This window comes from Lampetra planeri, chromosome 25, assembly GCF_965212315.1.
Source record: "Lampetra planeri chromosome 25, kcLamPlan1.2.h2, whole genome shotgun sequence".
NCBI classification, from domain to species: domain Eukaryota; kingdom Metazoa; phylum Chordata; class Hyperoartia; order Petromyzontiformes; family Petromyzontidae; genus Lampetra; species Lampetra planeri.
Genome location: NC_136131.1, coordinates 7,549,256 through 7,564,498, shown reverse-complemented (window position 1 = coordinate 7,564,498; position 15,243 = coordinate 7,549,256). Strand labels below are relative to the sequence as shown.

The 15,243-nt window shown below is 55.8% G+C and overlaps 1 protein-coding gene across 3 annotated transcripts in view; it reads left to right on the top strand.

The window, feature by feature from the left end:
* Nucleotides 1–4,236, top strand: part of LOC144727378 (atypical kinase COQ8B, mitochondrial-like) — a 44,682-nt gene extending 40,446 nt beyond the window's left edge. For all 3 annotated transcript variants that reach the window (XM_078606150.1, XM_078606151.1, XM_078606149.1), the window contains exons 14-17: nt 233–340; nt 2,097–2,162; nt 2,632–2,718; nt 3,946–4,236. In XM_078606150.1, the coding sequence (XP_078462276.1) occupies nt 233–340; nt 2,097–2,162; nt 2,632–2,718; nt 3,946–4,221 (537 nt within the window). In that variant the 3' untranslated portion in view covers nt 4,222–4,236. The remainder of the gene's footprint in view (nt 1–232; nt 341–2,096; nt 2,163–2,631; nt 2,719–3,945) is intronic.
* The last annotated feature ends 11,007 nt before the right edge of the window (nt 4,237–15,243 follow it).

Genomic DNA, 15,243 nt, shown 5'->3' with positions numbered 1-15,243 from the left:
CGACGTTTCGGACGGCTGCTGGCGTTGTGGCCGAAACGTCGTGATAATTATTTTATTATGTTTTATTTTTATTATTTGATTATTTCCCTTCTACGTGACTTTTCCGAAAGAACCAAGAAGATGGAATATCACTTACGCATTCTGCAAACGGGTCCACGCGTAATACCTACAGTTCTCCACCGTGCCAGACCCTTAACAGGTCCAGCGTGCCGTGTGTCTCTCGGCTGTGCAGATCTCCCTGCACATCATGCGCCTGTGCCTGCGAGAGCTCTTCGAGTTCCGCTTCATGCAGACCGACCCCAACTGGTCCAACTTCATCTACGACCCCGAGACCCGCAGAGTGAGTCACGGGGGGGGGGGGGGGCCCATGTCCCAGGTGCCGGGTCCCAGAGTGGGTCACGGGGGGCCCACGTCCCAGGTCATAAGGTGCCAGGTCCCAGACCCTGTGTGCTGTATTCTAGATCCCAGGTCACAGGTGCCAAATCCCAGATCCCAGATCCCAGGTGTCACATTGCAAATCCCAAATTCCAGGCCCCAGATCCTCAGTGTCATAATCTAGATCCCAGGTCACAGGTCCCAGATGTCATCTTGCAGATCCCAGATATCAGATTCCAGGTTCCAGGTGCCAGATGTCACATTGCAGATCATCCCAGATACCAGATCGCAGGTGTGATCTTCCAGATTATTCCAGATCCTAGGTCCCAGATCCCAGGTGCCAAATTCCAGAAACCCAGTTTCCCAAATCCCAAGTGCAAGATCCCAGGCCCCAGATATCATATCTCGTATCATCGGTCTCAGATCCAAGTTTTTAATCCCAGATCTTATCCTTGGTCCCAGATGCCAGATGCCAGATTCCAGGTCTCCGAGCTCATATCTTGAGTCCCAGGATGGGTGGCAGGGTGGGAGGATGGGTGGGAAAGTGCCACCGCCTACTCTGTCGATCGAGGAAACTCGGAGGTAGCTCTGCAACATCCGCTTCTGCCGGCGCCTTCTCTGACACGGGGTGATGCGCGGCCCCTGCGAGATTTCCGAACCGTGCCACTCACTCACCAGAGGTCGCAAACGGGTTTTGATTCCTTACCCGTACTCGTACCCGGCCGCACCAGGGTCGCAAACGGGTACCCGTACCCGGCCGGGTATGGGTAGGGTACGGGTATCGGGTACCCGATTGCGACCTCTGGGATGAAGCCATGTTGCAGGCGCGGGTGGGTTGATTCTAGGAACTTGAATTGTGAGAAGAGACAAGACGTTGGGAAATGAGTGACAAACGGTGACTCACCAGTGACTCACGGCCTACCCGTACCTGGCCGCACCAGGGTCACAAACGGGTACCCGTACCCGTACCCGGTCGGGTACGGGTAGCCGAGTATCGGGCAGGGTACGGGTATCGGGTACCCGGTAACGACCTCTGTCACTCACTGACGCGACACGCGGCACAGCATGCGGGGCAAGGCGAGTGCCACGCCACGCTGGCTTGCGGAGGGCGCCACCTCGTGGCGGGTTCTTGGGATGCGTGCGCCTCTGTGCGTGTCTCGGGGAGCGGTGGTGCAGCGGTTAGCGCGCTGCGCTATGAACCCGGCGACACGAGTTCGATTCCCGCTCACGGCCACCACCAGTGACGATTATCTCAACCGGTCCCGGGCCTCCCCTAGGTCGACTCAGCCTCAAATGAGTATCTTGTGCGGTGTGTAAACATCGCCACTAGGGAGACAAAGGCGGTCGGGCGTGGTGCTGGCCACCCACCACCTCGTGTACCGTTCCGGCCTTCATAGGTGCTCGCTAACAGCACTTGTCCCTACAGTCTGTTAAGGCTATACGGGGGATCTTTGTCTTTGTCTCGATTCCCACAGCCAACATCGGCGATGAATATCCGAAACGGTCCTGGCCCCCCCCCCTAGGTCGACTCGGCCTTAAAACGAGTTCCTTGAAGTGCCGTGTAAACATCGCTACCGGGGAGACAAGGGCGGCCGGGCGCAGTGCTGGCCACACCGCCCCCTTCGTAGGCGCTCGCTCACAGCGCTTGCCCCAGAAGACGATCGTGGCGGGGGGCGGGGGGATGTTTGTCATTGTGTGCGCGTTGCGTTGCGCGCGCTCAGGTGGGGCTGCTGGATTTCGGAGCGAGCCGTGACTACGAGAAGCGATTCATCGACCACTTCCTCGAGGTGAGCGGCGGTGGCGGCGGTGGCAGAACTCCGTCTGTGAACCGTCGTGCGGCGAAACCTCCGGGGCGAGGTGGGGAGCAGGGGGGGGGGGCACAGGGGTCCGGCTATTGGGGGCATCTCTCCAGCAATTTGCACGCGGCAAGCGACCCACATCGCATCTCAACACGTTTGAAAGGGGCACCCTCCGTGGCAGCTGTCCCTGTGCGACATGAGTTGACTCAGAACCTTGCCGGGTGTCGGTCAGTCTGGCAGCAGGGGGAGATGATTGCTGCGGTGTGGTCTAGCAGGCGATGCGTCGGCCTCGTAGCAGTAGTAGTCACAGTAGTAGCATATTCACGGCCAATACACCCGCCGCAGTATTGACCAGGGCGGCCTGCCGGATTGTGACCGCGAATCTCGCCGTGCGAGCTGTCTCACCCCCCGCCGTTCCCACCCCCCCCCCCACTCTACTCCCCCCCCCCCCACCCAGCTTGTGATGTCGGCATCATGCGGGGACAAGCGGCGTGTCGTGGAGGAGCTGCGGGAACTCAAGTTCCTCACGGGGTACGAGACCAAGGTGAGCGCGCCGCCACTCACCCCGCCACTCACCCCGTGCCTCACCCTGTCACTCACCCCGCCACTCACCCCGTGCCTCACCCCGTGCCTCACCCTGCCACTCACCCCGCCACTCACCCCGTGCCTCACCCCGCCACTCACCCCGCCACTCACCCCGTGCCTCACCCCACCACCCACCCCGCCACTCACCCTGCCACTCACCCCACCACGCACCCTGCCACTCACCCCGCCACTCACCCCGTGCCTCACCCTGCCACTCACCCCACCACGCACCCCGTGCCTCACCCCGTGCCTCACCCTGCCACTCACCCCGCCACTCACCCCGTGCCTCACCCTGCCACTCACCCCGTGCCTCACCCCACCACCCACCCCGCCACTCACCCTGCCACTCACCCCACCACGCACCCTGCCACTCACCCCGCCACTCACCCCGTGCCTCACCCTGCCACTCACCCCACCACGCACCCTGCCACCCACCCCGCCACTCACCCCGTGCCTCACCCTGCCACTCACCCCACCACGCACCCTGCCACTCACCCCGCCACTCACCCCGTGCCTCACCCTGCCACTCACCCCACCACGCACCCTGCCACTCACCCCGCCACTCACCCCGTGCCTCACCCTCCCACTCACCCCACCACTCACCCCGCCACTCACCCCGTGCCTCACCCCACCACTCACCCTGCCACTCACCCCACCACGCACCCTGCCACTCACCCCGCCACTCACCCCGTGCCTCACCCTGCCACTCACCCCACCACGCACCCTGCCACTCACCCCGCCACTCACCCCGTGCCTCACCCCACCACCCACCCCGCCACTCACCCTGCCACTCACCCCACCACGCACCCTGCCACTCACCCCGCCACTCACCCCGTGCCTCACCCTGCCACTCACCCCACCACGCACCCTGCCACTCACCCCGCCACTCACCCCGTGCCTCACCCTGCCACTCACCCCACCACGCACCCTGCCACTCACCCCGCCACTCACCCCGTGCCTCACCCTGCCACTCGCCCCATACCTCACCCCGTGCCTCAACCTAACCCTCACCCATCCCAGGAGGGAAGCTGTCACAGTGCCGTAATGGTCGGCGCACTGGAATTGCAATTTGGTCGATTACAACTCCCACCAACCCTCACCCTCTCACCCTCTCACCCTCTCACCCTTTCACCCCTTTACCCCTCCTCTCTCACCCCGGCTCACCCCCCCCCCCTCCCCTCCCCAGCTGCTGGAGGACACGCACGTGGACGCGGTGATGATCATCGGGGAGGCCTTCTCGGGGGACGCCGCCTTCGACTTCGGCTCCCAGTCCACGGCGCGCCGCGTCGTCGGCCTCATGCCCAGCGTCATGCGCCAGCGCCTGGCGCCCCCGCCCGAGGAGAGCTACTCGCTGCTGCGCAAGCTCTCCGGCTCATTCCTCATCTGCGCCAGGCTCGGTGCGCGCATCTCCTGCCGCCCGCTCTTCCTCGACGTCTACAACAAATATCGGGCGAGCGCGTGATCGCGCGCACGGGCGGGCGGGCGGGCGGGATGGCCGGTGGGGGTGTGGGTGGATGGGTGGGAGGGCGAGATGGTGGGTGGGTGGGTGGGCGAGCTGGTGGACAAGTGAGCGGAGAAGATGATGTGCCGGCTGGTGGGTGGGCGAGAGAACAAGCTGGCGGATGAGCGAGCCAGTTGCAGCGCGGGCGAGTTTATAATCTGTTGGGCGAGCAAACGAACAGATGGGTGGGTGGGTAGGCGAGCGAGCAAGCGGACAAGCAGGTGGACTGGCGAGTTGGTGAGCGGGCTAATGAGTCGGTGAGCGGGCTAATGAGTCGGTGAGCGTGCAAGGAACGACGATCGACGGAGGCCAATAGCGGCTGCAGCTCGGACTGTGAACAGCGGTGGAGGAGACTTGAGTGTGGGTCTTTTGTTCCATTTGGGGTTTGAAAGTTCTCCGTGACCGGCGCTTGGGATGGACGGCGAGCGTGGGATGACTGGGAGCTTTGAGAGCGGCGAGCGAGCGGATTCACCGGGAAAACGATTCCCCTTTTGTGTTGTTTTTGGGGCCTTGCCGACGAGCAGTGACTTTGGTTTTATCTGCGAACGCCCCGTTGGCGGTTTTGTGATCTTCCTTCCGTTGTCTTGAACTCTGTCTCGTGGAGACTTTCACGAACTCTGCGGGCCACCGACCTTTGAACTTTCGCGGGTGCCGCCCCGTCTCCGAGAAGGCGTTTTCAACGTGGCAGAAGGGGGGGGGGGGGGAAATAATCGTCGCGAATGACGAAAGAAAAACTCGACTTCTGAACCTTCCCTGATAAAAATGTCTTTTTTTTTTGTTTCGAGTTTAACATCCGAGCCCTCGACGCAACGTGCGTTAGCGAGCGCCCACCGACGCGATCACGCCGAGCCGAAACCACAAAGGCTGTTCCAGAAACGCATCCTCCACAAGGTGACGACGTCTACAAGACGGCGCCTGCACACGGAAGACCGCGCGGCAAACTTTCACCTCTTACCGCTTTTGAGCTCTTGACCTTTACAGGAGGTCACCGGGGGGTGGCGGGGGGGGGGGGCCGGCTTTGAGGCACAAGCTCCCGTCGCTGGTGCTGAGCCGGCCGTTGAGTCGACCAGAGGCCCGCCAGCGTTGTTGGCGGAGATGGAAGTCTGCGACGTATTTTGCAGGGTGCGTCCGAATTTGCGGAAAAAAAAGGATTCCCATACCAAGTTTTACGCTGAAATTGTTTTTTTTGGCGAAACGTTTTTGGCAGAAACTGCCCCAAAATTAAGATGTTCTTTCCATTTCTTTTGTTTCTCGGTGGAAATCTCCAACGCAATTTACGCGTTTTGCTTTGAGTTTTTGTTATTTTGCTGCGGCAATGCGATTGCCGCCAATTTTTTCCGCCACCCCCCCTCCACCAAAATCGGCGGAAGTCGCCGTTTGGCGGAACGCAGCGTGGCAGGATTCGCCCCCCGCCGTGAGCAATGGGGGGGGGGGGGGGGTGGAACCGCGGAGCGGCGGTGAAACCGCAACCGCTAGCCGCTGCCTTCGCGACACAAAAAGAAAAATACTAAATTGATATATTTTTCCAAAACGAATTGAAATCACGCCAATCGCCGTCGTTGCTGACGCGGCGTTCTTTGTTGTTTTGTCACGCGGCGGCCGCTTCACGCGAACGACTGCGTTGCAAAACGAGGTTGTAGACGGCGCTTATTCGTTATCGTTGCTGCTGCTGCTGCTGCTGCAGACAGTGATGACGACGACGAGGGTGGCAGTGATGTTTTGTTGTTGTTGTTGTTGTTGATTTAGATTTGTGGTTCCTTTTTTTTAAAACAAGTGTTAATTTCCTTGCCCATGGGAGGGCGGCAGATGGGGAGCGTTGTCACGGTGACACCGCTCCTGATTTCTCACGTGAGTCCAGCAGCAGCAGCAGCAGAGCAGCAGAGAAGGCCCTGGGTGAGAGGGCAAAGAATCTGGTGAGCGGAGGCCCTGGGTGGGTGAGTGAAGGTCCTGGTGAGACAGTGAAGGCCCTGGATGAAAGTGAAGGCCCAGGTGAGTTAAGGCTCTGGGAGGGTGAATGAGTGACGGCCCTAGTGGGTGGGTGAGAGAAGGCCCTGGTGGGTGACTGAAGGCCCTGGTGGGTGGGTGAAGGCCCTAGTGGATGAGTGACGGCCCTAGTGGGTGGGTGACTGAAAGCCCTGGTGGGTGAAAGAAGGCCCTATTGGATGAGAGAAGACCCAAGTGGGTAGGAGAGTGAAGGCCCTAGTGGGTGGGTGAAGGCCTTGGTGGGTGGGTGAAAGAAGGCCCTAGTGGGTGGGTGGGAGAAGGCCCTGGTGGGTGGATGAAGGCCCTAGTGGATGAGTGAGGGCCCTAGTGGGTGGGTGACTGAAGGCCCTGGTGGGTGAAAGAATGCCCTATTGGATGAGAGAAGACCCAAGTGGGTAGGAGAGTGAAGGCCCTAGTGGGTGGGTGAAGGCTCTGGTGAGAGAAGGCCCAAGTGGATAGGCCGCACAGTACATTAATTGAGCAGTGGCGCTGCGCTGTGTGTGTTTACCCAAGTTGCAGTCAACACCAACGTAACATTCAATTGAAATAAATAAAGAACAAAAAAATATATAATCATCCCTCCCCCACCCCCCCCCCAAAAAAAACAACCTTGAGATAGTTAAGTTTTGTGCTCTTAGTAGTTTACTCTCAGTTTTGTATTTGTATCATTTTGAAGTTTGTCGTCATGAATCATTGCGATCCCGATGGGCTTATCTACCTAACGAGTCGGTCTCGTCTCTCGGGATTTCGTGACGAGGTCACTTGGGCTACGTCACAGACCCCCCCCCCCGATCCCTACGTCACAGACCGAGCCCCCCCCCCCGACCCCTACGTCACAGACCGGCCCCCTCCCCGCCCACCGGGAAAAATGTACTGCCCCCCCCCCACCACCACCACCCCTCCTCCCCCCAATTCGAGCCCGATTGTCATACAGGCTGCACCACGTGGGACGAGGCATCCGTTCGGAGCGCGTGCAGCTTTGCGGACACAGAATAGACGTGCACGCCGTGCCGACGTTTCGCGTGCCGCGCGCTGGTAACTTGGGGTTTGTTGGATAGACGCCTGAAGAAGGACCGGCCCCTTGCGAGCAAAAAACGTCGACGTCGCATTCGAACAGCACGCGGTACAACTCGGGTTGCCACCTCTGAGATATGAAACAACAACACAAAACAGCGACATGTCACGGGGTAGAGGAATATATCACCGTACCAGTAGAGGTGGGAACTGTGAGTAACAAAAACAAACCTTGCCGTCTGCGGTGCGTGCAGTACTGGAGTAGAATTATCACGCAATGGACAAACACCGGGACATGGAATCCGGGATTGTCCCGGAACCTGCACCAGTTTGACGTCCTCGTCCTGGACGAGGAGGACAATCGTAGCGAACACGAGGGACAGGTGGCAAACCTTCGTGCGGGAATCTTGACGGCACGTGGAGCGGAACGTCGGACCGTCGCATTCGAAGGAAGAGCAGGCGGCAGCGGCTTGGCGACTCCGCGGGCAGCGTTGCTTCTGTGCCGGCCTTGACGATGAATTTCGCGCGATGATGTCTTTAGCTCTCTCTCTCTCGAGGTTTTATTTGTTGATGCGGCGTATCGCGCTGTTGCGTGTTTGTTGTTAGTTTCTGTGAGCCACCCCTCTCTTCCTCCCCCCTTGGCTGTGCTGGTTTCATGAGTTATTTGTCCACGCGTGGTAGAGGCTCAAATAAAAACGACGACGACGACGACAACACGTGTTCGGCGAGATTTGATGGAGGTCTTTGTTGTTGTGGCCGCTTGCAGCTCTGTACCCGTGGCGGTTCGGAATCAGAATAGTTGTTGACGCTGGACGAATCCGATAAGCTGTGAAGCTCTTGTTCGCAGACGTCCAGTAAGGGGACAGCTCACCACATGGAAGGAGGAGTCCTCGGAGTCTCGGACCTCTGGGATATATAAAAATGTATGGGAGCAAAGCGAGGAAGGAACGGGAGATAAAAGAGAGAGGAATAATAATAAAAATGTAATACTTAAAAAAACACGTTTTAATTAAATGTACCGTACTCGTAATGGCAGAACTCCACGACTCCAGGAAGTGGCCCCGCAGCTTGCTACAGCGTCAGGGACCCCGTGGTGATTTACAGGCAACGTGAGTTGAGCGTGGACAATTAGAGCCGTAAAAAAAATTGTTTTAAAATGTATATTTTTAATTTTTATGATAGAATATAGTATTGTCATCAGTATGACATACCTATACCACGTTTGCAGTCGATACATTGGGAAGACGGTTGAAATTGAGTTACAAGATTTGAGGATATGACAACAGACAGAGTGAGTTAATAAAAAGCGTGTAAAATGTTTTGAAATATATATTAACATTTTTATGATAGAATATAGTCTTGTCATCAGTATGACATAAGTATACCAAGTTTGCAGTCGACAGCACATTGGGAAGTGGGTAAAAATTGAGTTACAACATTTTTAAGGATACGACAACAGACGGAGTGAGTTAATAAAACTGCGTAATAATAAAAATAGCAGGAAGCGAGAGGCAATGTTCGGAACATAAACCCAGCGACGGGGTCAGGAGGGATGAGAGGGAGAAGGAGCAGGAAGCGACATTACACGGTCAACCCCCCCCCCGCCTGCCCCCATCAACAGATTCCTAAACAAGTGCATTGTGTTCTTGGTTCTTTCGGTAAAGTCACGTAGAATGGAAATAATAAAATAATAAAAATAAAACAATAAAAACCGAGTCTGTCTTCTCGACAGACCTGTTCTTCACCTGAGGACGGCTGCTTGCGTTGTGGCCGAAACGTCGTGAGAATTATTTTATTATGTTTTATTTTTATTATTTTATTATTTCCATTCTACGTGACTTTACCGAAAGAACCAAGAAGATGAATCCCTGCAGTCACGAAAGCTTTACATCGAAATTTAAGTGCATTGTGACTCACCTTGTCTCAGGCAACCATCGCAATGCAGCTGGGCACATCTCACCGATTGGCAGCAGCGGCAGACAGCTGCAGCCCGGTGTCTCTCCCTACTTGGGACTCATCAGCACAGCGGAGTCACCGTGATGATGAGGTCATTGCTCGTCGTTTATAAGAACAGATTGGAATAAACACACAACTGAACACATTCGCTAATTTTCGATTTAAAGCTTTCGTTACTGCAGGGATTCGTATTCTTTGGTTCTTTCGGTAAAGTCACTTAGAAGGAAAATAATAAAATAATAAAATTGAAACAATACAATTCTCACGACGTTTCGATTGCAACACAAGCAATCATCATCAGGTGATGATCAGTTTTCGATTACAACACAAGCAATCGTCATCAGGTGATGGTCAGTTTTCGATTGCAACACAAGCAATCGTCATCAGGTGATGATGATTGCTTGTGTTGCAATCGAGACGTCGTGAGAATTTTATTTTTTATATTTTTACTATTGTATTATTTCCCTTCTACGTGACTTTACCGAAAGAACCAAGAATACAATACATTCGCTAATAACACGCAAGAGTCATCTGCGCTATGAAGAAGGAGGGCCATTGCCCGAAACGTCGCCTGCCTTATAACGTTATCCTATATCACCAGCGTCCTCCGTCCGGTCATTCTCGGCGTGTGAGTGCCGGAGACGTGACAGCAGGGGGCGCAACGTGAGCACAGTAACACGCGCCGTGGTGCCTCGTGAGAGCCCCCCCCCCCCCCAAGGGGTTCCTCATCGCAAGGTCCCGCGGGTCACTGGCAGCTCCTAGTGGCCTTTAGTGCGCCCCCCCCACCCTCCCGACGAGACACAACGAGTGAGAAGAGCGGTGGAGGGTAAGTGGATGGTGAGTGGTAGGGGTGGTGATAGCCTGGTGGCGGTGAGTGTGTGGTGGTGGTGAGTGAGTGGTAGGGGTGGTGATTGTGGTGGTGTGTGGTGGTGGTGAGAGTGTGGTGGTGGTGGTGAGTGTGTGGCGGTGGTGTGTGAGTAGTAGGGGTGGTGTGTGAGTGGTAGGGGTGGTGTGTGAGTGGTAGGGGTGGTGAGTGTGTGGTGGTGGTGGTGGTGAGAGTGTGGTGGTGAGAGTGTGGTGGTGGTGGTGGTTAGTGTGTGGCGGTGGTGTGTGAGTGGTAGGGGTGGTGAGTGTGTGGTGGTGGTGGTGAGTGTGTGGTGGTGGTGGTGGTGGTGAGAGTGTGGTGGTGATGAGTGTGTAGTGGTGAGCGAGTGGTAGGGGTGGTGAGTGTGGTGGTGAGTGTGTGGTGGTGAGTGGTAGGGGTGGTGATTGTGGTGGTAGTGGTGGTGGTGAGTGTGTGGTGGTGGTGAGAGTATGGTGGTGGTGGTGAGAGTGTGGTGGTGGTGGTGTGTGAGTGGTAGGGGTAGTGAGTGGTAGGGGTGGTGGTGAGTGAGTGAATGGTGAATGTAAGTCGGTGGTGGCAGTGATATTTCTGTTGAGTGGATGGCGCTGTCTTGTGTCGTGATTCGAGTCGCGACCCCTAATCAAACGGGTCACGGATCCTTTATTTAGCTCTCGACGAGGAACTGAGTGGCGAAGCTACCCCACGATTGCCTCGCACTGAATGGCCGCTGATTTGCTCTTGTGCAAGGGTCACTCTCGCCCCCTTCATAATTCTCTCTTCGTGCCAGCGAATCGCCTCGACCCTTCTATCGCTCGTTCACTCGTCAATATTCTTGCAGAGGATCGCCCTGCCATGCTGCGCATCCGCCCTTGCTTGGTCCGCAGACATCGGAGATTAAGGGGCCGTCCATAAATGACGTCACGCACCTAGGGGGGGGGGAGGGGTCAGATATTTGTGACGATGTGTGACGAGGGGGGGGAGGGGGTTGAGAAATGTGACGTCATATCAAAATGCGCAACTTTGAATAAATATATAATTGTTATAACAACACTAATTGTTATAACAACACTCCTACAACATCAGAGTGTAGCGCCACATTAAATACGCACTACAATGACAATAGTTTTAAAGCGATTTGAAGCATGTTTTATTTTCAAAATGGAAATATGGATTTTGGGGGGGGGGGCGCAGCTTTGTGACGTCATATTTGAGTGGGGGGGGGTCTGACTTTTGTGACGCCGTGGTGACGAGGGGGGGGGGGTCAAAAATCGTCCAAAATCGCGTGACGTCATTTATGGAAGGCCCCTAAGTAAAGATAATATGATGCGGATGTGAATTACAATTCCCTCTAAACCGCTTTGCTCAAAGCCCTGTCTTTGAGGAGGCTCTGGCTAATATTCTACACGTGAGGGGGGGCGGGCAGGTACGGGGGGGGGGGGGTGGGGGGGGGCACGTAAATCGGGGAGGCATTCATCCGGCAGTGGTTCGATCACGGCTGATGATAGGTGAAGCAGGCAATCTCAACCCCCCCCCCCATTCGTACATCTGCATTCTCCACGGCGAAAAACATTAAAGCATCGATTGCGCGTGCCGTCAAATCCCTTGCCTGGCTGCTAGTTTACGAGCAGCGGTGCAGCGAAGCCGACGAGACGCCGAATATAGGAAGCGATCATAGTTCGGCTGATGGGATTCGTGGCTGAAAACGATCGTGGCGACACATTGTTTGGCGACGCTGCCTCGTAGTCTGTGGTGCACAGGCACAGGCAACAGTGACAGCTCAACACGTTTACACCATTGGTACCTCATTTGCCTGAAAAAAAAAACATGATAATTTGTTTTTTTTACCCTTATATCTGGCAACAAAACTGACCACATTTTTTTACAAGGAGTCATGCATCTGGTCCAACCCATGTGAGACTAGGCTCTAAGGAAAGCTGTCTCGGGTGTGGACCAATCAACTTCAAGGACAGTGCATACATTATCAGAGTTGTGTTTTTTGTTTGCATTATGACTGCAGGTATTGTGGTCAATGCAAACATGACTCCTTGTAAAAAAAGTGTCAGTTTTGTTGCCAGATAGAAGGGTAAAAAACAATCATCAGCTCAACACGTTTGTCAAGAACGAGGCTGGGCCCCACGGTGGCTAGGAGATGTTAACTTCATCGCCTGGTATGCGGGAGGTCGTGGGTTCGATGCCGGACCCTGACGCCTGTGTGTTTGGGGTTTGCGTGTCTCTCGCCCCGTGGTCGTGTAGATTTTTCTCCGGGTCCTCCCGTTGTTCCCTCTACATTCACGCGTTCGGAGTGTATCTGGCTGCTGTACATTTCCACACGATGAGGGCGTTACCTGGTCAAATGAAAAGTAGTTCAGTTGAGTTACTGCGGCCTTAACAATTCAAGAAACAAATCCCACGAGACAATGCGGTTTGATTTGCTCTGTCGATCGGGTGGTGGCCGGTTCTGATGACATACACGCCACGATCTAAGCGCAAAGAACACTCACGAACGATCAACTTGTTCTGTTCCGCGTTGGGTTTGTCGTTTAGTTATTTACTCCAGCGCCTGTCCACCTTGGACCATCACCACCATCACCACCATCACTACCATCACCACCATCACCACCATCACTACCATCGACCACCATCACTACCATCACCACCATCATCACCATCACCACCATCACCACCATCATCGCCATCACTACCATCACCACCATCACTACCATCACCACCATCACCACCATCACTACCATCACCACCATCACTAACATCACTACCATCACCACCATCACTACCATCACCACTATCACCACCATCATCGCTATCAATGTTGCTCGACTCCCTTCCCGTGGACGTGGGGGAGGTTACATACCCTGGCTCGCCAGACTAAAGCAGTAAACAAGCGAACTAATCTGCAATCTGTTTCCATCCCGACGGGGATCGAGTGTTGCTCCGTCGCACAAGGCGCGTGTGTATGTTTTTTTGTCCAGGTGCTCCGCTTCCCCCCCCACTACCTGTACACTAAACGCACGTCATCGTCAATTCTCCCGTAAACATCTTTACAAAATTAAAGCCCAACGTAGCAGCAGTGGCAGGACCCTCCTACAAACGAGACAGCGGACTTCCCGTGTGGCTTTCCCGGATGCCGAATAAGTAAACGAGTTATTATTAAATTTCGATTTAAAGCTTTCGTGACTGCAGGTATTCATCTTTTTGCTTCTTTCGGTAAAGTCACGTAGAAGGGAAGTAATAAAATAATAAAAAAATAAAACATAATAAAATAATTCTCACGACGTTTCGGCCACAACGCAAGCAGCCGTCCTCAGACCTGGTCTTCATCTGAGGACGGCTGCTTGCGTTGTGGCCCGAAACGTCTTGAGAATTATTTTATTATGTTTTATTTTATTATTTTATTACTTCCCTTCTACGTGACTTTACCGAAAGAACCAAGAAGATGAGTTATTATTATTTATTTATTATCATTACCATCATCAGCTCCCTCGCTGCTTCTCCGCCACGCACTTGGCTCGGCGGCTCCCGCGTTCTTCGCTGAACCCGCGTGTTGGGCGCGGAACGAAGACGGCGTCCAATTAATCAATTAATCAGCGAGCACCACTCAGGACCGCTCTCTCAGCCCCCCCCCTTCCCCAGCTCGCCCTGGAGGAGCCCGATTCCTAACGCGGGGGGAGTGGGGTGGTGCGCTCAGGTGACCCCGTACCGTGACCCGTGACCCTGGCTGGAATGGCGAGGTGGGAGGCGGGGTATTATAAACACTGGGTGGGTGGGGGCCGACACGACACAGTCAATGTCATACAAACTGCATCCTTGACTTTGTGAGAATTTAGAAGTGGGGGGTGGGGGGGGTGGGGTGGGGGGTGGGCCTTAGTCTTCAGTTTTAGGGGGGGCACAGACCACAGCAGAGCCCCAGCTGCGGTGCTGGGTGGCGCAATGACCGAGCGCACTCAGCCACGCAACTTTGTCAAACCCGAGTTAGTTTCTCGTGCCGAGGGGCGACATCGTCAGTTGTCGCGGGATAAACGTCTCTCTGAACAGCTCCAGGCACCCCCACCGCACCCCACCTCACCCTGCCCGCACTGACCCGCGCGGTGAGGTATGGTCAATCAAGTGACACAACCCCAGTCGCCGCGGTGGTGGTAGGGCCACCGTCCAGCAGTGGATTGTCCAGGAGGATGCCCAACAACAACAAAGACGACGACGACGACGACGGTCGTCATCACCGTGCCCGTGTCCACATCCCGGCGAGATTTGAAGCGACGTCGACCTCGGATCCGTGCGTGGAGCGAGCTCGAGGCGAGGAGGGCGGAGAAGCGTCCCAGCGCAGAGATCGCGAGAGGAGGACCACCTCGATCCGTCGCGGGGAGGGGGGCAAGGTGGGGGGGGCAAAGTGGGGGGGGGGGCAAGGTGGGGAGGGGCAAGGTGGGGGGGGCAAGGTGGGGGGGGGGCAAGGTGGGAAGGGGCAAGGTGGGGGGGGGCAAGGTGGGGGGGGCAAGGTGGGGGGGGAAAGGTGGGGAGGTGGGCAAGGTGGGGGGGGGCAAGGTGGGAAGGGGGGCAAGGTGGGGGGGGGCAAGGTGGGGGGGGGCAAGGTGGGGGGGCAAGGTGGGAAGGGGGCAAGGTGGGGGGGGGGGGGCAAGGTGGGGGGGGCAAGGTGGGGGGGGGGGGTAAGGTGGGGGGGGCAAGGTGGGGGGCAGGGGGAGAAATGCGCCGCGCTCGTGTTGAGTTTCCGATCCGCCGTTCGAGACCCGGCCTGGGCTTTAATCAAACGCGCGATTATCTAACACCGCTCGCCTCCCCCCCCCGTCACGTCTCTCTCGCTTCCCTCCTTTGTTCAGCTCGTCCCATTTTAGCCTCTTTAATCATTAAACACCTTTCCCCACAATTTGAAAGAAGAAACGTTTTTGTCTCTCAATCTCCACCCACACACCGCCCCCCCCCAACCCCATGGTCCTCCTCCTCCCCACCGCCTCCCCCCCACTACCCTCCATCCCTCCCACCGCCCCCACAAATAAAAAATAGTATGTTGAAACACGTGAATTGTTTATTAGATTCGTTTCATTTCGGCGTACTTTTTTATATGTATAAAGTATTCACCTGATTAAAAGACGCACCCACCCCCCCTCGCCCCCCCCCCGTTTCTTCAAGCAAAAGTGTTGGGTGCGTCTTATAATCCG